The following is a 25,042-nucleotide window of genomic DNA, read 5'->3' as shown; positions in this document are numbered from 1 at the left end:
GGACTTTCGGAGCTGGAGGAGGCCGACCTGATGATTGTGGATCCCTTGGAGTCGACACCTGCTCCAGTGTCATCGGCTCCATCTGCTCGGACGTTCTCGGCGCTGACCAGCGGCTCTAGGAGTCGACACTCTCCGGTCAGGTCCGGGGAGGATAGCCGCACTGACTCGGTGCCGACTCTTCCTCTCGGGGCCTTGGCTCGGGTGAGCTCTGCTCCTACCTCGGGCTCGGATCCCACGGTTTTGGTGCAGGAGGAGATCGTGGCTCCATCGGAGCCATCGACTCCTTCTCATCGAAGCAGAGGTGCATTTGATGCCATGAGGCGAGTGTTGCCTCCCAAGACTTCCTCATCTCAAGGTCTGGCATCTTCTTCCCCTAAAGTGCCTGTGTCTGTTTCCTCCGGTCCTCCCAAGCGTAGAGACCCAGAGCCTCAGGTAGCCCCAGAGGGCGCTCCCTGCTGTTCTGAGACCTCTCCAGAAGTTCCCCCTGAAGAGGTTCCCAGGAATAGATTATGCAAGAGGATACATTTGGACTCCCCCCAGGAGTCTATCACATCGGACACTGACCTGGATGAATCAGAAGGGTCTTCCAGATCCCCCTCTGAGGACATCTCCTTTGTGGAGATTCTTGAAATCCTTAGGCAGAGGAGTGATTGGCAGTCCAAGAGCCCTACTGAGGACAAGTCGGTTCTCCTGAAGCGTTTGGGTCTCAACCTTCCACCTCTTGGGTATCTCCACCCTACGACGAGCTTATGGATCTGGTCTCTTGTAGGGTGTGGGAGTCTCCAGGATCTATGGAACCTGTTCCTAGGAGGCCTAATAAGTTTATTTCAGTCCCTGTGGATAAGTCCTTTTTGACCAAGGGAGTCCCTGTTGATGCCATGGTGGTGGTGGCAGCCACCAAAAAGGAAATGTCTGAGACTTCCTCATCTATCCATCCTCCTAACAGGGAATCTAGGATCATGAATAGATATGGGAAATGCATGTTCAGTTCAGCGACTTTCTCACTCAGATCACTGAACTACTTGACACATTTTACCAGACTGCAGAGAGATCTCCTTAAGGAGTTGGGAGATAGTCTTCAGGGTGCTGTAGCTTCAAATGTATCCGATAAGAATGCCACTCAGCTCTCTACCCTCAATTCGATAGTCAACTCGTCCATGCGTCTCATATCATACGCAGCTGATGGTTCTAGTAGAGCCCCAAGTACAGGAATCGCTCTCTGTAGGCATGCCTGGATGCGACTCTTCCTTCAAGTCTTCTTTTACTAATACCCCATTTGATGGCACATCTTTGTTTGGGCCAAAGGTGAAGGAGATTTTGACCATGTGTGAGCAAGAAGGAAAGACTCTGCCATCGGAGTCTGTTTTTCCACCCCCACTTGACCCTTTCACAAAGGTCAGAGGGGAGAAAAGATGTGGTACCGGAAAGCTCAAGGAGCCTTTCAAAACACACGTAGAGAGCCCCCCTCCAGAGGCAGAGGAGAGGGTTTCAATGGAAGATGCTGCCCTCGCAGCAGAGGGGGTCCGCAACACCAGGGTGACAGAGATCACTTCTCTGGTCAAATCCTACCAGCTCTCCTGAAGGGGAGGCCCGGCTGTCCTACTCTGAAGGCAGTCGGGGGTCGCTTATCTTTGTACCGCAAAGCCTGGCTAAATATAATAAATGACAGTTGGGTACAAAGTATCATTTCCCAGAGGGTATTTCATACCATTCTCCACCCAGCCTCTTCCCGTCAAAAATATCCTGGATGTTCCACCCAGTCACATGGGACAAGCAGCAATAGAGGTACGCTGATTGCTAGAAAAAGAGTAATCCAGCCAGCCCCAGCAGACCAGACAGGATTCGGAACTTACTCAAGATTCTTTTTGGTTCCAAAGAAAACAGGGGACTGGAGACCAATTTTCAATCTCAGCAGACTCAACCAATGTGTGAGAAAAGAGAAGTTCCGTATAGTCACGCTACAGTCCATACTCCCTTTGTTGGGGAAGGACAATTGGATGTGCTCGATCGATCTCAAGGACGCGTACTACCACATAAAGATGGCCAGACCATCCAGAGATCACCTGCATTTCTGGCTGGTAGCCAATCATTATCAATTCCGAGCTCTGCCCTTTGGTCTCACTACAGCCCCCAGAGTGTTCACCAAGTGCATAGCAGTAGTCATGGCTCACCTAAGGTGTCTAGGATTCCAGGTGTTTCCATATCTAGACGATTGGCTCTTTACCTCCACCACCAGGCATCAACTTCTTCAAGTGAGAGAGGCTACTCTGACACTCTGCGATCAGCTAGGCATTACAGTCAACTTCGAAACGTCTGCCTTGTTGCCATCGCAGCATATCGTTTTTATAGGGACAGAACTAGACACGTCAACCACCACTCTCTGCCTTCTGCCAGAAAGAATCTCTGTTCTTCGCCAACACATCATGTCCCTAATATCAAAGAACAGAGCACCAGCAGCAGAGGTACTGAAAGTTTTAGGATTGATGGTGGCAGCTATTCTAGCAATCCCATTAGCAAGGATGCATATGAGAATCCTTCAATGGCTTCTATTCATGCAATGGTCTTACCAAGGACTTCCAATGAGTCACATGATCCTGATAACAAATTCCTGCAAGAAGGATCTTCAGTGGTGGTTGACGTCTCTTCATGTCACAATAGGATGTCCTTTCATGCTTCCCCCTGCAGTTGCCACTGTGACCATGGACGCTTCCCTGATTGGGGGGGGGGCTATATCAGGGAAAGACTGCCCAAGGCACATGGACAGATCAAGAATCACATCTGCATATCAGTGTACTGGAGATGAGAGCAGTACTTCTAGCATTGCAATACTTTCAGGACTCTCTTCCTCTGGGGACAATTGCAGTACAGACAGACAACATGTCAGTGGTCTGGTATCTGACGAAGCAAGGCAGGACCAAGTCTTATCCCCTTTGCCAAGAAGCCCTCAGAGTATGGCAGTGGGCACTGTCATCCCAGCGCTTTCTGTTGGCAACGCACATCCCGGGCAAATCCAATGTAATAGCGGACAGACTGAGCAGAGCAATCTTGTTGCCCCACAAATGGTCCCTCAAACAAGAGATTGCGGACAGGATCTTCCACAAATGGGGCCAGTCTTCCTGCGACTTCTTCCCCAGTCACATCAACAACAAATGCAGAAGCTATTTTTGCCCTAATTCCCATGTCAGGTCACTCCCCGAGGGATGCTCTTGTCCAGGATTGGCCTCCAGGTCTCCTCTATGCATTTCCACCAATTCCCCTGATATCCAAATTCTTACAGAAAGTAAAGTTGCTGGGATGGACAATCATCCTCATAGCCCCTCATTGGCCTTGGCGGATTTGGTTCCCTTTTCTTTACCATCATATTCTGGAAGATCCATGGATCCTGGACCCAGTTCCGAACTTGCTGACACATCCGTCATGGAATCTTCACCCGTCATTGCAGACACTGAATCTAACCGCTTGGCTGCTCCAATTCCCCACATAGCCAGGCTCTATAATCTTTCCCATGACACTAGCCAGATTTTGTTGGCTTCCCACAAACCTTCCACCAGAAAATTGTGTCGTAGTAAGTGGAAGAGATTTTTCTGTTTGGGCTTCTTCACACAACATTGACCCTTATCAAGCCCCATTGTCTTCTGTCCTACAAGTCTTGACAGAAATCTTCAGCAAAGGAGCAGCGGCAGCTACGGTACGAGTACAATTAGCTGCTATATCTAATTTCCATCTAGGATGGTTTGAATATTATGGCTCACCAATTGTCTAAGGATTTTCTAAAAGGTTCCTTTCACATAAGGCCTCCAGTGAAAACACCTTATTCCACTTAGAATTTGAATTTTATGTTATCTCGGATCATTCTTCCTCCATTTGAGCTGGCATCGTCTTGTGAACTAAAATTCTTGTCATGGAAAACTATCTTCTTAGTAGCCATCACTTCAGCCCGTAGAGTGTCAGAGCTCCAAGCCCTTTCCATCAAGCCCCCTTACATGGTCTTCCATACTGACAGAGTATCTCTCAGGACTAATCCATCCTTTCTGCCCAAAGTATGTTCTGAGGTTAACATTAATCAAGTCATTGAGTTGCCCATTTCCTTCCCTAATCATACCAACAAATTGAAATATATGTTGCATAAACTCGATGTTCATAGACAACCTAGATTTTATTTGGACAGAACCAAAGACATTAGGAAATCAGATCAGCTCTTTGTGTCCTTTTCTGAGACCAGGAAAGGTAAACCAGTTGCTAAAACAGCCCTGTCTAAGTGGCTGTCGGATTGCATCACCTGTACATATACTTGTCATAATATGCCCTTGTCTAGTAAGGTAAAGGCTCATTCAACCAGAGCAGTTTCTACCTCGTCAGCCTTTCAAGCCAAATTGCCTTTGGATAACATCTGTGCAGCAGCCACCTGGTCTAAACCTCACACTTTTATAACTAATTACAAAGTGGATAAGGCCTCCAGGGACAGGGCTTCATTTGGTTCTACGCTTCTGAAGAGTGTACTTCGGTGAGCCACCCAAGATCAGGGTGCTAGGGATGCTACCCTTCAGTGATGAATGAACGGCGAGATTGAACAACTTCACATAAAGAAGTTATGTACTCACCATAACGTTCCATGTGAGTTGTTCCATCTCGTCTTCATTCTCATGTCCCTCCCTCCTTCCCCCTCCTGGCTGACAGTTGACCTGGGCTGTCTTCATCCTGGTTTTCCAATGTGTATTCATTTCTAGGCAGAATAATTATTGTACTGTTATATGGTACGCAGCAAACAAGACCTGAGGTAATTCCAGCAGTGCGTTATGGGATAAGGGATGGGGTCTCGAGCTACTGGAGTACTTTGAGCTTGCTAGTCGGCCGTGTCGGAGCCGGGAATTGGCTCCGAACCCATCAGTGAGAATGAAGGTGAGATGGAACAACTCACATGGAACGTTATGGTGAGTATAACTTCTTTTTTTATCTATTATTAAAACGTAAAGAAGGACTATATTGAAAATAAATCCCTTTCTGTATACGACTTCCAGATTATGTAAAACTTTCCTGTAAGAAATTTTGCTACTCACACCCTCCGTGAGACAGACCTCTTCTTTGTCGGAGCTTATGGTTATCCTTCAGTTGCTAGCACAAAACCCTTAAAAAAAAAAAAAAAAAAAACATGCATTAGAGATACGAAATCTCTTCCTGGAAAATTCTCCTCTTGGTAGCAAATATTTTTGGCAGACCTTTAGACCTTTGCCAACCGTCCTCACATTATTTCTCTTACAAAGAAGGTATTCTTCCATACCTACCCCTTCCTTTTTAACCTAAGTAACCATAAAGTCCAATATTAATCATCCATACTAGTCCAAAGTGTTGAATGTCTGACAAGCTACTTATTTACACTTCTTCTGCTTCAGTTAAGTATTCTTCTAGGTTACTCTGACTAAGATATTACTAAGTTTTTCCCTGCAATTCCCTTGTCATCTTACAGCAACTTGGGCACTTTTAGGATTATCGTATCTAAACGTCTACTTAGCTTCTGTGTATGTTATTTATCTTAGTCAGTTGGTCAAATACTCCTTCCAGTGTGACACATTAATACTTTGGCATTGTCTCTAAAATCAGAGCTTTCTTTGGTCTGACATTGCTTCTGCATATCCTTTTTGATGGCCTCCCAAGAGTTTGGTTGCTGGGGATTCTGACCCAAAGGTGAAGAAGAATGAAATGGACAGTATCAGATGAAGAAGTTATGTACTTACCATAACATTCCATCTGAGTTATCCATTTTCATTTTTCCTCACATTCCCTCGCAGCCATCCTGTGGCTTAGTCATCCTTAGAAGGATATTCAAAGGATAATGCAATCTTCATATTCCAGGTCTGAGTCTTTATATTTTATTTACCTGTCCTGTTTATCTAATATCAGTTGGCAGCGAACTCAATCAGTGAGGATATAGGGACAGTGTTGGTACATTATGGGAAGAGAGAGGAGCTCAAGATTGGGATCCAAAGTCTAGAAAATGTCGCCAAACTGGCTCAGAGGATCGGATCCAAGACCTACAGGTGAGGAAGAATGAAAATGGACAACACAGGTGAAATGTTTTGGTAAGTACATAACTTAATTTTTTCCCTTCATTCATTTTTGTATTTGCTGGCAATGGTGAGTGCAGTGTGTTAGACTAGAATGACATTGTGATATTTCTCTGAAATTTTCCCCCCTCATTTTATAGGTTGCCACTTTTAGTTGAATTATGGCATCGCGACAAAATGTCGAAAGATCTGCTTTTAGGAGTAGCAAGGCTGCAGCTTTCAAACGTTCTTTCTTCAGACAGGACTCGCTTTTTAGGTCCGTCAGGTGACCATTGCTGGAGGCAGTCCTACAGTGAAAGGATTCCAGTTACAGCTTCCCATGGGTATGTATTACTCTCAGATTTGAGGAAGAAATGAACAGATGTTTTTCTTTAAAGAATTACTTTTTACAATTATAATGCAAATAAACTTCTCATGAATCACTGATATTGAATATACTAAGACACATTGGACTAAATTGTTTGGCCATTTGATTGTTAGCTCAGTGCTTTGGTTTAATGTTATGTGATGGCGCTGGTGGAAGATCATTACTGAAATCCCTATGTCAGTTAAGTTCCTTACGTGGTCAGCCGATCACTCCAAACACTTAGAAATATAATGGAATGCATGAAGGCAGAGTCCCCTGCAGTTTTTTTTCATTCCTTATTCAGATTGGAGAGAAATCTTTTTCATTCTATAATGTATCTGTAGCAGGTCCTTAGTCATGACAGCAGACATGACTCTATTTTTGAGCTACTTCATTGTTATAATGTGATAAGCCATAATGTCATGTTTCATTTCCATTGCTTCAAAAAACACATCCATTGAATAAACTAAGCTAAAATATGTCAGTGGCTAGAAATAGATTTCTGTGTAAGCTGTCATATGACCAGAACATAAGACTGTTCTGTGTTTCGCCGTGATGTTCATTGTAGTCTGAAATACAAAGCTGTTAAACAGCTAGCAGTTCTGAGGATGATCTGTAAACTGTAGTAGTGGCGTCTGATAGTTGATCTTCTGTTTCTGGGTCATCAGATGTCCTTTGTTGATGTCATATCCATGAAGGAAGTCCTTCTCATTGTCTTAATGTAGTTAAATGTTACACATTCTGTCTTGGAATCCTTGCAGACTAAACTAATCTTGAATCTGGTACTTCTATATGTGGATGGTAAGAGAACTAGACTAAAGTATTCTTGTTAGCACATCCGATTGTCAAATAGTTTGGTTCATAGTAATGGATGCAAGATACTGGGCACAAAAGAGACCAAGTCTGAATCAAAGATGATGGCATATGTGGGAGAATTAAACTAGCTGGGTGTGTTTTGAAGTAGGACAATACTTTCCACATAACTGAAGTCTGTTTCCTTTTAGAGACACTGCTGGCATTTCAAGCTGTGTGAGGAGGACTGATTTGACATTTATAGGGTGCATTGACCCCAAAGTACAGAAATTTGGAAAGCTGTTTGAATTTACTTGCATGTTTGTTTAAGTGAAGCCAGGGGAAAAAGTGTGACACCACTAATCTTTCTTCAAGGGTACTCTACTCTGTTAAACAAATGGTGGTCTTACTTTTGTCTGTAATTTCCTATTTGAGTTTTTTTTTCCATCATTATCCAAGTCTTTTTAGTATGTGGGCAATAGTAGGTTCACATTGCAGCACTATTGATTCCAATTAGTATAAGAGCTTGATGTTCATCGTGCATACAGCTGCAGTAATCACAGATGGGTTTTCTGCCGTCAGGCGGGTCCTCGGTCGGCCGAATTCCAAAGTCTAGGTCCGGCGTCTGTTGTTGTCGCTTTCTTTCCTGACGTCAGTGCGGCAGGGGTATATAAGACACAGCTGACGCCCTATTCTTCAGTCTTTTTTGCCGCGCGGTGCCCGAAGCAGAAGCAGTTCGCAAGTGCCGGTCGGCCAGCTCCTGAAATTACGAATAATTGGAAACCGAAGTCTTCTTTAAGGCCCCGTTGGGGAAACTTTTCTTGCCTCAGACCGATGTCAAAGTTAACAATTGTATTTCTTGTGGGAAGCAAATACCGCATAAGGATTTCCATTCCCTCTGCATACCTTGTTTAGGCCCAGACCACGACGTCTCGGCCTGTCGCTTTTGTGCTACTTTCAATAAACGCACTATTAAGTGTCGGGCGGAGTTCGCCCAGCACTTTTTTGGTAAAGCCTTTGATTATAAAATATCGTCGGATACTCAGACTACCATTTTGTCCAAAAAACGCAAGGACAAAGACCGACACGTGAGGCCCGCTGTCTCCACTGACACCACGCCAAAACCGGCTACACGTGGTCCGGTTCTCAGCGAGGCGCCTACGCAGCCCCTGACTACCAACGACACTTCTTTGGCGGTGTCCTCTGTAACCGAGACCGCAGGTACCTTGGCCCATACCAAGACTACAACCACCGAAGCCACTGTGAGTGTTGAGCCTCCTAATGTGGATAGGTCCACTTCCACCCATGGTGTCTTTAGACCCTCATCTTCCTTCTCCATTAAGGCCTTTACTAAGTCCAAATCAGCCATGCATCCCAAGAGGCCTGTTGCACAGGGCCCATCTCCAGGACCCATGCCTAAAAAGCAGATGCTAAAAATGGCTGAGGATTTAATTACTCTTATCAGGGGTTCCCAGCCCCCTCCAGACAAGAGACCCACAGTGGAGGAAGCTTCTCCCTCTTCTGACCAGGATTCCATTTTTCAGAACATTTTGATGAAGAGGAACACTCGTACTCCCCTTTTGAATATTTGGATGCTGAGCAGTCCATTCCTTCTGTATCTCCCCCAGAGGATTTTTCTTTTGGGGAAACCTTGCACACCTTGAGGGAACACTTCCACTGGGAAGGCCAAGACTTTTCTGATTCCAAGAAAAGACTTAGGGAATTTCTTTTGTTACCTCAGCACAGACCTCTGGCGATACCTCCTGTCTTGGACATACTTGATGATGTTTACTCGGAGGCTTGCCTAAATCCGGATTCCCTGCCTCCTTCCCCAGTCAAGCCTGATAGGTACTACAGAGTTCCTAACTCTCACCAATTTCTTTACAAAAGCCATAATGCTGACCCTGAAACCATTTCTCAAGGCCCCAAGGGAATGAAGGCCTCTACTGCTAAGAATCCACTACCTTCCGAAAGAGAGTCTAGATCCTTAGAAAGGTGGGGAAAAAGGTATATACCTCGGCCACCCTAGCCATGAGGGCCTTAAATTGTCAGTTCCATATGCTTAAATATCAGCAGTTTCTGTTATCACAACTAAGAAATAAAATGTCTCAACCTGAACAACCAGATTTGAAGGAGTTGCAGGATATGATGCAGAGTGCAGAACAAGTGGGTAAACACACCTTACAATGTGGCTATGATGCCCTAGAGGCCTCAAGTAGAGCTGCTGTGACAGGATCAGTCATTCGTAGACATGCCTGGCTTAGGGAACAAACCTTGCCTGACCATGTTAAAGCTAAGCTACTAGATGCTCCTTTACAAAAGGATGTATTATTTGGTACTAATGCTGAGGATATACTACGGAAAATGGAAGAAAAAGCTAAATCTATGCAAACTGTCAAAGCTTTTCTACAGGTTCAACCACCACGTTTTAGCAGAAATTGGCCTTCAAAGAACTGGTCCTTTCCAGCCACGGACAAGCCACAAAGAGGTAGATACAGGCGCACAAGGGGCAGAGGACAACCTCAAGGATCATATAGAGGCAGACAATGGCAAACTCCAGCACCAAGAGGTGGGGAGGACAGTGCACAGCAATACAGGAAACAAACCCAATGACTTCCCCTTTTCATGCCAAGCAAGTCTCAGCTGACAGCACCCTTGGGAGGAAAGCTGGCATTATTTACAAGAAATTGGCATATTATCACAACAGACAAATGGATCCTGGACATTATAAACAGAGGCTACAGATTTCATTTTCACACTCTTCCAAAAATGAGAGGCATGCCGAACCTGCCACACAATCAAAGGGCAGAGGCTCAAATACAAATTTCAAAGCTTATGGCCATGAAAGCTATTCAAGAGGTACCTACTCACGAACAAGGTCAAGGTTTTTATTCCAGACTTTTTCTGGTACCAAGGAAAGGAACCGACTGGAGACCCATTTTGGACTTATCCATCCTAAACACATTTCTACTCGTACCAAAATTCAAGATGCTCACATTACAGCAGCTTCTTCCCATGCTGGGCAAGGAGTTTTGACTGGTAACATTGGACCTCAAGGAGGCATACCTGCATGTCCCAATCAGACAAAGCTGTAGAAGATACCTCAGATTTCTTGCAGGTTCAATCCACTATCAATTCTCTGCATTGCCCTTTGGCTTATCTACTGCACCCAGAGTATTCACGAAATGCCTGGCATCAGTAATTGCCTACTGCAGACTTCAAGGGATACAAATTTACCCTTATTTGGACGACTGCCTGATCCAAGCGGACAACAAGCACATACTTCTGGAACATCTGGCTTATGTAACACGGTTATTGAATTCTCTGGGATACACAGTCAACAAGGAAAAATCCAGGCTAACACCATCTCAGAAAATAACTTTCCTGGGTGCCAACTTGGACACAAACACCCAGATGGCCTATCTTACGCCAGAAAAACAAGGGCAACTAACTCATTACTTCAAAATACTAGCAAATTGTACCAGGCTCACTGCAAGGAAAATCCTGCAGGCTCTGGGCTTCATGGCATCTTGCATTCTCCTAATCCCATGTGCAAAGTTGCATACGAGGAAACTTCAATGGTACCTAAAAAACCTATGGTCTCAACACAGCCACAGTTTGGAAACAGTAATACCAATAATTCCATGTTTGCAAAAGGAATTTCTATGGTGGGCCCAAGCATGCCAAACAAACACAGGTCTTCCATTCTGCAAGCCTCAAGCAAATCAAGTCATCACAACAAATGCCTCAGACTATGCCTGGGGGGCGCACATGACAGACAGGTGTATTCAGGGCAAATGGTCCCAAAAGGAAAAGCACCTTCACATCAATCAAAAAGAAATGCTAGCAGTGATAAATGCAGTTACAGTTTTCAAGGACCTCCTGCATCCAGGGCAATTATTGATAAGAACAGACAACACCACAGTAATGTGGTACATAAACAAACGAGGTGGAACACATTCATACCCCCTGTGCAGGCTAGCCATGTCACTTTGGAACTTGGCGCTGGAATGGCAAATCTATCTTCAAGCACAGTACTTGCCAGGATTGGAAAACACGCTGGCAGACAATCTAAGCATAAATATGACAGATCCACACGAATGGAAGTTGCATTCTCAAGTGTTTACAAAGATAATCCAGGCATGGGGAAGACCAGACATAGATCTCTTCGCCTCCCACAGGAATCATCAATTGAAAAAGTTCTGTTCAAGGACCTTTCATCCAAAGGCCTGGAGAGTGGACGCCCTTTCTTTCAGTTGGACAGCATGGACAGTTTACGCTTTCCCACCTTTGCCTCTTCTGCCCAAGGTGATCTTGAAAGCAAGAGCAGACAGACCGAAGGTGATACTGATTGCTCCAGACTGGCCAAGACAACACTGGTACCCACTCCTGAGGAGCCTAACACATACTCCTCCCTGGACCCTACCTCTAATGCCTCTTCTACTGACTCAGCACAGCCACAAAACTCTTCACAGTCAGCTGAAAACTCTAAATCTGGCTGCATGGAAAATTCCTTAACACCACAACAGACCCTACTCTCCAAAGAGGTGCAGGATTTCATTTTGGAGGCCAGAAGGCCATCTACTAGAAAGGCTTACTCCGCAAAATGGAAACGTTTTTGCACTTGGAATGAGAAAAAAGGCCAGGATCCTAGAAAACTGAATTTGCCTCAGATATTACAGTATCTAGCTGAGCTGTTGAACAGTGGACTTTCATTCTCCTCCATCAAAATTCATGCCTCAGCCATTTCTGCAGAATACAACACTGATCCACCCTTATTCTCTCACCCACTTTTAAGACAGTTCCTCAGAGGAGCTAAGAATATAAGACCTCCAAGGAAACAACCAATACCAGCCTGGGATCTTAACTACATTCTAGAAAAATTAACATTACCTCTCTTTGAACCAGCTGTCTCAATAGATTTGCAATATTTGTCCTGGAAAGCAGATTTCCTTCTGGCCATTACCTCAGCTCGTAGGGTTTCGGAACTACAAGCCCTCATGGCTGTGCAGCCCTTTCTCATCTTCCATCAGGACAGGGTTTCCCTACGAACCAACCCGTCATTTATGCCTAAGGTAGTATCCAGGGTAGCTGTAAATCAGGCCATACACTTACCTACCTTTTTCCCCAATCCTCAAAACAAAGGGGAAAGGCTGCTACATTCCTTAGACATCCATAGACAGCTACGTTACTATTTGGACAGAACACAGCCCTTCAGGAAATCAGAACAACTTTTTGTGTCCTATGCTGTAGGAGCTCAAGGGAAGCCAATTTCCAAACAGACAATTTCAAAATGGATAGGCCATTGCATACGGTTTTGTTACTCCTTTCATGGCAAACCTGTTCCTACAGGCATCAGATCCCACTCCACAAGGGCCACAGCTACCTCTACAGCCTTCCTCACAGGAGTCCCTACCAAAGATATTTTGGAGGCAGCCATTTGGAGTTCTGTGCATACCTTCATAAAACACTACCACCTGCCTTTATATTCCAAAACTAGAGCAGGCTTTGCCTCTGCTGTGTTGCAGGGCATTCTGGCTGCTCCCAGTTCCACCTAGTGCCTACCACCCTGTGCGTAGCTTTGGGATTCTACCCATCTGTGATTACTGCAGCTGTATGCACGATGAACATAGTACAGTTTTGTACCTACCATAAATGTAGATGTTCGAGTGCTAATACAGCTGCAGTACAGGTTTCCCTCCCTCCTTCCCCTCTTGGTAAAGGCCTAGTGGCTAACACATCCTCATACAACCTGATTGGGTTATCCTTCTATGGTGTATTTGCTTGCAACTACTGATTTTTGATTATATTGCATTGCTTGACTATATACATATATATTTTATGTATTGCCTTCCTTCTGGGGGCACCTGACATCTGGGGCAAGAAAGACTGAAGAATATGGCGTCGGCTGTGTCTTATATACCCCTGCCGCACTGACGTCAGGAAAGAAAGTGACAATAACCGACGCCGGACCTAGACTTTGGAATTCGGCCGACCGAGGACCCGCCTGATGGCAGAAAACCCATCTGTGATTACTGCAGCTGTATTAGCACTCGAACATCTACATTTATGGTAGGTACAAAACTGTACTTTTCTTAAGCTGTGCTCCATTTAGCCAGAGATAAAATACATTTGGGCATAAACACTCTGGAAAGGAAGAATTGTGAAGGAATTCTAGGAAACTGAATTGGGTAAGAAGAGAGCACAGTTATGACTCTTAGGAAATAAAAAAGGAAAATCTCAGAATGATAGCTGTTGTGTCTGAAGACATGGATATTAAAAATATATGTTGATTGGTGGGTGTATTAAAATACCAAACAGCCTGCTTTGAAAACTGGTCCTGCAGAGGTAACATTTATTTGCTGGAATACGAGAAAGTATTCAAGACAGAAAATTAGTTTGCTTCAGAAAGAGATCATAAGAAGATTCCACACCCCACAAGGAATAGGCGCACAGACTGCCAGAGCATGTAAGTTCAGAGGGGTTACATGCAAGAAGCGAACAGGCTGACACATGTGCCTTTGTTACAAAAATACTGATAAATTTTAGTAAGTAATGGATGAAGCATGGCAATAAATGAAGGAGCCCAAAGGATGCATTATCTGTTTACGTGGCAATGTTCTGTAAGTAGAGGAAGGCATTCTGTGAGATCTGAAAAGTGGCCTAATATTCCCTGGTACCTTCAGTTTGATCTTGATTAGTTACAAAACAGTGGGTTCACCTGTAGATGTTAGAAGCTTGTTTATTTAGCAGGTGGGTAAAGTGCACCACAGGGACACCATTTCAGCCATGACGTAGTGACATTAAAACAATTATGTACATTCAGTTTTAAAGATAAGGTGAATAAATGAACAGTATAATGTGAATTACCTTATGCACATAGTGCAATAATAGACCAAACTTGACGCAGATATTTAGAAAGTACTAGTGCTACTCAAAAATGTGCTCAGAAGCAGTTGTGCAATGTACTGCCCACGGTAAAGTAAGTTTTGAGTAATCAGTAGGTTACAAAATCTCCTAGAGATACTTATATCTAGTAATGGATCAGAGTTTTAAGTTGTTAGGTGACAAATCCAGTGCATTTGCATTTAACTTTGTTGTATAGATAGAATTTCAGTTGCTTGGACAGTGAGAAAAAAGCAGGACGCTGTTGGATGTCTAGAAAGGAGTTCCAAATACAGGGACCAGGAACTAAGTATGAGAATGCTCTCTCAGCACAGGTAAGTGAGAATGTGGGATGGTAAGAGTGCTGGAGGTGGAAGATGTTTAGATCACTGCTGCAGTAGTGCTGACTCTTGGCAGTTTTGCTACAGAAAGCTTGATGTCTGCCCTGACTTCCAGAGATCATCATTTCTCCCTCCCGGCTGGGTAAATGTCTGCTGTTTATGTACAGGAGTACATTCCCTATATAAAGCTGGCATCTCACTGTACCATCTTTCACTCTTTCATGCTGCACTTCCTGTAATACCTGAAGTCTGATGTCATTCAGTCTGCTGCAGAGCTGAGTACAGATAAGTACCCCATTGGCAAAATCTTGTTGTTTTATTTTTTTTTTCTTCTGGTATTATAATATATCAGATTGCATTGTATAAATGGGTCAGACAACCATTTGTATACAAGTATGTATTCTCTCCTAAACAGAAAGCCAAGTGTGCACTTGGAAAATAAACTCCCTATGAAGATATCTACAGATAATTGTGTATTCTGCTTAGAACCATAAAAAAACATTAAAAACTGCAAGTGTTTGACAGGGCATTACATTAGATCCATTAGTACCATCACGTGTTTACAGTAGTGAGGGAAATCATTCTGCGTTACTCAACTTATAAACAAAGGTATGGCATCTAATTCCAAGGAAGTCATTGATGTCCTTGTATTAATATGCTGCAGTATTCATCACATATGGGAGCTCGCCTCCAGCTAACTCATACATCTGGGGAGTATACAAGAGACTAAATGCTACTTCTAGGTATGTGTGACACCGCACATTTTCTCCTGTATGTCCGCCATAAAAGGATGTCTGGTTTAAAGCAGATGTCCGCACATAATGTCTGGTATAAAGCAGATGTCAGCACATAGCTTTTCTGCCGCCTGTCCGATCGCCTGATCCAGATGTTCGCTTGCTAGATTTGTATTGAATCCATTGTTTTTTTTCATTTCATTTTTCCTTGTCTTTTTGCTGCTGCTTTGTTGTGTGGTAATTTCATGTCAGCTAGGAAGGGCAAGTGTCAGTGTGGAAGGTAGATTCCACATAAAGATGCCCATGACTTTTGTTTGTACTGTGTACTCTCCCATCAAAACACCTTTCTGAAAGTCCCATCTTTTCGGATTCTGACTTTGCCCTCTCTTCTCCCTCAAGCTTTCGTTATGTCATTGGCCATCAGAGACGCTTATCTTCACATACCCATTCACCCTCTGTTCAGGAAGTTTTTGTTTTTCTGTTACTTCCTCTCATTTTCTGTTCTGTGCTTTGCCCTTTGGTCCCTCTGTGACTCCAAGGGTCTTCACAAAATGCTTGGCTCCTGTCCTAGCATTCTGCAGACTGCAAGGAATTCAGATCTTCCCTTATCTAGATGATCTCCTTAATCAAGCCCACTCTTCAGACCTTTTTCAGGAGTCTCTCTCCTTTACCATCTCTCCCTTCTACAGAATCTAAGCTTCACTATAAACTATCAGAAGTCCTCTGAAACCCCTTCACAAGACCACATTTTCTGGGTTGCAGGATTCAAACAAACAAGATGCTGGCTTCCCTACACACAGAAAAGGTGCTGTTCCTCACCTCTTACTTCCAGAGCATTTTACCCCTCCCTTCCTTGACTGTCAGGGACTTCCTACACCTCCTGGGGTTCATGCCATCTACTATCCCCATGCTCCCCTGGGCCAAACTGCACATGAGAAAAATTCAGTTGTTTCCAACGACTTTTTGGATGCAGCTCTCCCATCTCCTGGATTTCAAGATTCCACTCCTGCCCTGTGTAAAAAAGGAGTTGAACTAGTGAATACTTCAGGTAACCAAAAATCCTGGTCTCCCCCTACAGCCCTCCCCCCTTCCTTCCCTGAAGTTATTCAGAGATGTTTCAGGTATATTCTGGGATGCAACCCTGCAGTCCTGGAGGGTCAGGGATGTGTGATCTCCCTCCCAGGCAAAGGAACATATTAATGTAAATTAAATGAGAGCCTTGATTTTTGCCTTGAAAATCTTCAAACCCAAGGTGCCAGGGGTGCTGAGATGGTTCACAGGCAACACCACCGTCCTGTGGTACGTCAACAAGCAGGAGAGAACAAAGTCTTACTTCCTATGCAGACTAGTCCTATACGCCTGGGGGTTAGCCCTTCAAAGCCAAGTCCCCCTTAAGGCAGTTTACCTTCCATCGACTTGCAATGTGGTTGCAGACTCATTAAGCAGGTCCATGACCCAGTCCCACAGGGATGTGGTTCTGGACCTGATCCATCATTGGGGTACGCCACAGGTAGATCTCTTTGCCTCCTACATGAACATACAACTTCCAAATTTTTGCACCAGGGTTCCACACTGCCTGGCATGGGAGGTGGGCGCTGTATCATTTTTTTTGGAAAGGGATGTTTCTGTATGCATTCCCTCCTTGCCTATCCTACAAAAGGTCCTACTGAAGATTCAGCAGGATCAACCAAAAATCTTGCTGGTGACTCCCTTTTAGCCAGGGCAGCACTGGTTCCCCCTTTTCCTGCACTTATCCAGGGGCAGTTAACACAAGTTACCCCCACAGGATGGATCTACTCACACAGGACGAGGGAACTCTGATACATCCACAGCTGTCAACTCTGAACCTGGCTCTGTGGGTAATGGATTTTGATTCCCTTTAGACACCTATTTTCAGAGGATATGCTTCAAATTCTGCAGGAGGCTAGAAAACCCGGTGCTAAAAACTCCTGTGTTTCCAAATGGAAAAGGTTTTCCATCTGGTGTTGCAAGAAGGATTTACAGCCACTGCTGGTGGATGTCCCAGTGGTTTTGTCCTATCTGTGTGAACTGATGAAAGGTGGCCTATCTCAGCTTGTCTGCCTATGTCGCCCCCTCTTGCTTTGATGTTAGAAGCAAAACTTTTCCTTAAAGCTGCCCTTCATATTAGAACACGAAGGAAACCAGTACCTCTTCCTTGGAATCTCAACTTTGTGTTAGAGAAGCTTACGTTTGCACCCGTTGGGCCAGCAAGCTTCTCTTCCCTGCAACATTGCACATGGAAAACAGTTTTGCTTGTGGCCATTACATCTGCTAGAAGGGTTTCCTGAGCTGCAAGCTCTAATGTCTAATCCCACCTTCACAGTTTTCCACAGGGACAGGGTTTCCTTGCGTACCAACCCTTCCTTTTTGCATTATCCCTTAACCAGTCTATTGACCTGTCCACCTTTTTTCCTTCCCCTCGATCTAAAGGTGAGAGAATCCTACATTCTTTGGATGTGCACAGGCAACTCAGATTCTACCTGGGTAAAACCAAACCTATCGGAAAGTCTGGATGCCTGTTTGTTTCCTACTACCCAAGAGCCCTGGGTCATCCGGTTTCCAAGCAAACTATTTCTTCTTAGGTTTCTAAAGCTATCTCTTTCTGCTGCTCAGCAAAAGTAGTTTCCTCTTCTGGGGCCTTCTTTAAAGGATTGGATACTTTTTCTATCCTGGAAGCAACTAGCTGGTCCTCTGTTCATACCTTCACCAAACATTATAAATTAGATGTCATCTCTAAATCCAGGTAGGGCTATTCTACATGGCTTTGTAGAAAAAGTTTCTGTTCCTCCTCCCCCACAGCTTTCCCAAGCAGGCATTCTCCCATACTGCAGTATATGAATAGAAGAACGTTGAATAGTTGTGTAAAATGTTACCATAACCATAGATGTACTTCTCTTCTATGTGCTGCAGTATTGCTACCCTCCCCCCACCTACCCCCTGACACTTGCCTGTCTTTCCTGGTGATATGCTTTTCACCTAGGCTCAGGCTGGTGCTTGGCAGCATTCAGTTCTAAGTTTGGTGCGTGCTGTCGTCTGTTTTATACCCGAGGTTCCTTATGGCCGATCTATGGCAGTGGCTGCACGGCATCCATGTACTTAGCAGTAGCATTTAGACTCTTTTTTTGTACTGACTGGATGTATGAGTTAGCTGGAGTCGAACTCCCATATATAATGAATACTGCAGCATGTAGAAGAGAAGGACATTTATAGTTATGATTAGATTTTGCACACCTATACACTCCACTGTATTCAGCATTCATCAGACCTATCATTGAGTACAACTCACCCTTTGGTATGTACCTAACCCAGCATATCCAACAATTGGAACATCCACAGAGGTTCCTCACTAAAAGAATACTTGGTGTTAGTAAAATGTCCTATGAAGACCGCCTCAAGGCCCTATCCCTGTAGTCTGTCTCCTACAGGCTTTTGAGGGGAGATCTCTGCTTAGCATACAAGGCATTGTCAGACCCCAATCTGATGGACCTCCTGCATGTCCACAAAATAGAAAGCACCAGAATTGCCCATTCTAAAGACTTATACCTTGCCTGTGATATAAATAGGATCTGCTGAAGAGACAGGTATATATCCCAAAGACTACTCCATCTATGGAACAGGCTTCCCATCCATATAAACAGAGTTCTTCCATAAACTAATTCAAGTGCAACTTTGACATTTGGATGGGGAACAGGAAATTCATCCCTGGTTTGGCACCTATGTCTCTAATGGACACAGGCAATCTATAAATGGTTAATCTCCCAGGCCCTTGCTTACACTTATCAAGGGTATTGAAACTTGTCAAAGATTTGGGATGCATGGCTAGGCTTAAAAAGGCCCTTGTGATTGTTAGCCTGGTAAACACCTATGAACCTATGAAAGATGTTTGAAATCTCACAGCACAAGCGGTACAGCAGATTTTTCTAGGGATGGGTGAGTGTTTTTTTTTTTTTTTTTTTGGAAGCTGCACCTGATCTTCAGTCCATACCTATAATTCTGTAAGAAAACCAAAGATGTCAGGTTTCCACCTCCTTGCAGATACGAGAGGCATTTAACTAAAGCCAAAAGGGCAGAGTTTGGCAATAAGGCATAAGACTGAAAGAATTGTTATTTAAAATATTGGAAGCTTGAGCTTGGTGTGGTGTTCAGCTTTGAAAGGTCCAAGATTGGCCTGGTCACCATCTATATGGCAGAATAGACATGGCTTTCAGAGCAAGGCTTGGGTTTGCTGCTACTGTTATGAAGAGCTTGTTACAACCCTCCCCCCAACCAGTCCTACAACCGCCCACTTCTTGGACATGCTGGGAATCATCCCATTAATCAGTAATAGTGCAACAGTGATCTACATGAAAAACATAGTAAATTTTGTAAGCATGTGCATGATAGTTGATATTTGAGTAGATTACCGTAGCAGTATTGGTTTCTCTCCCACCATCCACTCTTCTTCCTTGAGTATCTTGAGGCCGGAGTGAGGAACCTTGTTTCCTATGTATTTACTGCATTTCCATCATTGTCTCAGACCTGCTCAGGTCTGGATAGACTTGGAGAACACAGTTTTTCAAAGTTTCCGACCCAGAGGATGTCCATTGGTGTTCCTTTCTGGTCACAGTCCTAAGGATTCTAACCAGGAGAAGGCAGCGTGGGCATCCTGCTGGACATCCTGAGCAAGAAAGCTCTAAAGATGGGACAGATAGGATGCTATCTTCATACAGGGAATGTATTGGCACCCCCAAGTGGTGATATCCACCTGGTCTTGAAAGAGAAGGGCACTAAGATCTGGAAATTAGGCCAGGCATTGGACCTTCTGCAGCAAGAGTCCCAGAAGCATTGCTGTAGTAGTAATCTATTCAAATGTGTACTCTTATCTCGTTAACACCTAAGTGGTGTGGAATGTCACACCACTAGCATCCTACACACATCTTCCATTCCAAAGCATTGTTTTGGGAAAAAAAAAATAAAAAAGTGAAATATAAACACACGTGAATATTTTGTGAACAATTAAAACTGTACAAACAGCAATGTTATCAATAAAAGTACTCTTTACAGTGATAATAGTGCATTCATAGCCTGTTCCATAAATATTGTACTATATTATAATGCACACAAACCTCAAGTTATGTTTTTCTAAACTTTCATAAACAAATTTCCATTTATCTTGAAAACTAGGCAGCCTAGACTTATATTGTTAGAACTTTTTTGTTAGCCAGGCAGAATCTTTCACATGACATCAAGAAATTCCTCTAAGTGCATGTTTATTGTGGTATATACAGAAATATGAAAATATGTTTAGTCTTATTAGCAATATAAATAATACTGGATATCTCTCAAGATGTGTGACATACAGTTCAAATATCAAGGACAGTTTTTTTCAACAACATCTAAGATTTCAGCTAAAGTCATGCAACAGTTTGTAAGTCACTTGTGTTTTGAAGTATTAAGTACATGTGTAAATACTGCCTATTTCATAATTACTAACAAATGGCTAGCAATATTTCCAGTATAGTGTGGAGAAGCATTTTCAATTAATTGTCCTGTTTCATACCATGCACCTCAATAAAATGTAAGCCTCTCAGTTATGAAAATATATGCATAAATATGAAAAATGAGTTGCAAACAAAGATTAATTTCTCTACTGAAGAACATCTTAGACCAACAGCCTTAGTTGCATGTTGTTAATAACTCTTGCCCTTTAAAATACATCCTATTATTGTCTAAGTTAGTCACTTAGTTAAAGAAAACACACCCAAAATGTTCTGGACGTCATTAGGAGCTATGGGTGTGAACTGTAAGTATGCATAAAGGAGCTACAGGCTTGAGTGAGTTATGGCATATTCTTATACAGTTGTTGTTTGTCTTTCGGCTTTTTCCCGGTAAGGGGTCGCCACAGCGGAACTCCGGTCCGCTAATGATTGGCAGTATATTTTTATGAAACGCCGAGGTGCCAGCTCGACGCCCAACCTTCAACGAAGGCACGCCCATTTACGCACGCATGTCTTTCGAATGCTACCCAACCGTGGGGAGGACATGCAGACTCCACACAGAAGGCACTCCCGAGTCAACAATACAGAGTAACGAGGCACGCACGGTGGACTGTGGTGCACAGTCCAAACCAATAAGAGCAAAACCAAGGAGGGACCAGCACACATGACAGCAGGATATAAATAATGATATTTAATACAAGGTAGCTAAAAAGCTGCCTGCCATGAAAATAACAGACCGGTTTCGGCTTAACAAGCCTTTATCAATGTTCCATTTCCTTTGCAAAAAGTGATTATACAAAACAACATCACATCCTGGTACTGTTTATATACATCTCTCTAAAATGGTGTACTCCTGCCATTGGTCGACAGACTCATCCAACGCAGTTGCAAATTAAATGATGCTAGCAACAGTACAAATGAATGTATGAGATTGAAACAAAAATAGAGATCATGAAAATATATCTAAGTCTCTATTAAAAATTAATTTAAACTGACAGTTGATTGCCACAATGCTAATATTATATAGTCAAAGCAATGATGACCCACTTTGTTGACAAGGACTCAGTTATGCATTAGAATTACTGAGTAATCATGTACTAGAATTATTTGGGCTTGAATAAATACCTAAGTGTGCCATGAAGTATATCTTACTTACATAAATGGTACAAAGGTGTACTGATAACACAAAAATATTTAAATTATTGTTTAATTGTACCTTCATGTACTTCATATTAATTCAACCCTGGTTTGAAAATGGCTCCAAGTTTAGTGATCCACATACTTTCCATATTATTTAATCTGGTATGCCATCCCATCTTGAAATTTCTGTGGAGTTGAATTTTATCAATAATGATAAATTTAAAGGAGGGACCTGTGTGATTTCTACTGTGTTTGTATAAAGCATTTGTTACTCGTCTGTTTCTAATAGAGCTTAAATGTTCACTGATCCTTATTCTAATGGGTCTAGAGGTCTGACCAACATAAAAGGCAGAACAGGTGCAATAGGCCAGATAGATGACCCAATCAGAGCTGCAGTTTCCAAAGATGTTGATGTTGTATACCTTGGGAGTGTTTTTGCTGCTAAATTCTTTTGTTTTTCAAATGTGCTGACATGCACAACAATGTCCACAAGGGTAACAGCCTACCAGTGGGTCACCAAAAAGTGTTGTTTGTATTGTAGAGGGTGGTGTAAATCTTTTATAATGTGTTAAATGGGAATGGATGGTCCGCCCTCTGCGGTAAGAGAAAGCACATTCATCTGGGAGAATCTCATTGAGAATTGGGTTCGATTTCAATATATCCCAGTGTGTACTAACAATCTCTCTAAACCTAGATGTATTGTTGCCATAAGTGGTGACTAGTCTGATGGGTTGTTGGCAATTGCTTTGTTCATCCTCTTGTGATCTATTGTATTTCAATAATTCAGACCTGCTTCTGTTCTTGGTTTGGGTCACCATATTGGTTAGGTGTTCCGAATTATATCCTATATCAATAAATCTTGCTTTTAAATCCTGTGTGTATGTAGAATATTCTACATCTGTGGAACATATTCTTTTGAGTCGCAAAAATTGAGACTTTGGGATGTTGCTGATGATGTGGCGTGGGTGAGAACTGGTAGCATGAAGTAAAGTGTTGTATTGTGGAAATTTTCTGTGTATGGATGTAGCCAAAGTATGATTAGGCAATCTTTTGACCACAACATCCAAAAAAACTATTTCATGATATCTAGTGTTAGCTGTGAAATGTATATCAAAAGGATTATTATTGAGATATGCAACAAATTTTGATAATTCTTCCATACCAGCCCGCCACACCAACCAGCAATCATCCAGATATCTCCGCCAGATATCTAAATTGTCAATATGAATGTTGTGTTGAACATCATATATGAAGGCCTGTTCAAAATATCCCATAAACAAATCTGCATAAATTGGGGCAAATGATGCCCCCATAGCTGTGCCTTTGATTTGCCAATATGGATTGCCTTCAAAATAAAAAATGTTTTTTGTAGAACGTATTCTGTGAGTTTAATCAAAAAATTGGTAAATCCAGTGGGATATAAATTGGACTTATTTAACCAGTAAGTCACCGCCATTATGCCAGCCTTATGAGGGATACTAGTGTACAGAGAGGATACGTCCAATGTGCATAACAGCCAATCCTCTTCCAATTGAGAATCTTCAATGATATTCAGAAACTCTGTGGTGTCTTGAATACGTGATCTAACCATACTAAGCAATGGTTTAAGATGTTCTGTAAGTGATCCCCGACCTGAAACTATGGGTCTGCCTGGTGGATTGTATAAATCCTTATGTATTTTGGGTATGAGGTATAAATATTGTGGCATTGGTTCATTTACCTTAAGTTGCCTGGCAACTTGTGTGGTAATAATGCCCTCCTCTACTGCCAGATCTAAAAAAAGAATCAATGTCAGATTTGAAGTTAGATGTAGGGTCCACTACCATCTGTATGTAAAATTGTGATTGGGATAATTGTTTTAACGCCTCATCCTTGTATTTTGAGTGATCCATTACAACAATACCACCACCTTTGTCCGCTGGAGTGATGACTATATCCTTGTTCTGTTGTAATTGTGAAAGAGCTGCTATTTCAGCCTGGCTGAGATTACTACGATTGCATGTGTAGTTGTTAGAAAAATGTAGATCTTTCATAACACAATTTTTAAATATGGAAACATGCTTGTCCATAGGAGGTGTAAAATTGGATTTCCCAAATCGGAAACCAGTAGATCTTTGAGAACTAGACTGATCTGAAAAAAATAGCTTAAGATTAAGAGTTCTACAAAAATTATTAATATCCTCCATTAAAAAATGTTCAGGAACAGATGATGTTGGTACAAAATTTAAACCTTTATTCAGTACTTTGTGTTGTACATTCATAAGCTCAAAGGAAGAAATGTTAAGAACATTATTCACTGTGTTGTTATTTGTTTCAATAAGGTTTGAAGGTTGGTTGTACCCATGTTTTCTCGTATGTTTCCTCCCTGCCCTGCGTTTGTTGGACCTAAAGGGGTAAGTTGCTTCCTTTTTGCAACTGGGGACGCCTGGTTAGAGGAGGCCTCACCATCTGTTGTTGATGAGAAATCATCATCAGATGTAACACTGCATGTTGTCTCATTCTTTTTTAATATCGGTCTGGGTCTCTTCCTGCCCTTTTGTGTTTTATTTGCCCCTTCATTAAACCTGACACTTTTTTGTGTTACGAATGGTTTGCCTTTTTCACAGTCAGCTAAGTCTCTATTAAACTTATGCATTTTCTTTTTCTTGAGTTGCTCTTCCATGCTTGCTAATTCTAATAAATGAGTCTGATAATAGTCTTCAGTGGAAAAAATTTCAGCTTCTAAACAAGTGGTTTGTATATCTGTGATCATTGTTTCTATGGTTCTTTCATAATATTTAGAGAGACTATCTACAAAAAGCATTGATGCTTGATGCTATGCAGTGGCCCAATCTTGTGTTAATTGATTGTCAATGTTAGCCACCAATGGTTGCAACCTAATTCGAAGCCCTCTGGGTGTAATATCTTTTATTTTGTACGCTTTAAAAAGCTTTAGGTGCCATATGTTGGTTCTGAGAGATTTCATTTGTCTACTAAGTTTAGAAAAAACAGAACCACATTTGTCTCTGGTGTTAGTTGAGGCATTGTCTGACATAAGGGACTGACCTATATTAAGTCCAAACACATCTAAATTGTCCTTGTCTGCTGATAATCCAAAGTCAAGCCATGAATCGAACGGGAGAACCTCTTGCTGTGAGGTAACAACGCTATCGCATTATCTGAATTACAGTTTCACAGTAATATGTCAGAGAAAGGCCTTGCAGTTGTTTAAAAATAGGAGCATGATTAAAAGGGTAGCAACTGG

At 42.7% G+C, this 25,042-nt stretch overlaps 1 protein-coding gene across 1 annotated transcript in view; it reads left to right on the top strand.

The window, feature by feature from the left end:
- Positions 1 to 25,042, top strand: part of CEP120 (centrosomal protein 120) — a 1,674,147-nt gene that overhangs the window by 747,099 nt on the left and 902,006 nt on the right. Inside the window, exon 11 of the mRNA XM_044060765.1 lies at positions 6,203 to 6,385. Coding sequence (XP_043916700.1) covers positions 6,203 to 6,385 — 183 coding nt within the window. The remainder of the gene's footprint in view (positions 1 to 6,202; positions 6,386 to 25,042) is intronic.

The sequence above is a fragment of the Protopterus annectens genome, chromosome 2.part0 (assembly GCF_019279795.1).
Source record: "Protopterus annectens isolate FY-2018-M chromosome 2.part0, PAN1.0, whole genome shotgun sequence".
NCBI lineage: Eukaryota > Metazoa > Chordata > Ceratodontiformes > Protopteridae > Protopterus > Protopterus annectens.
This window is presented reverse-complemented; position numbering and strand designations above follow the sequence as displayed.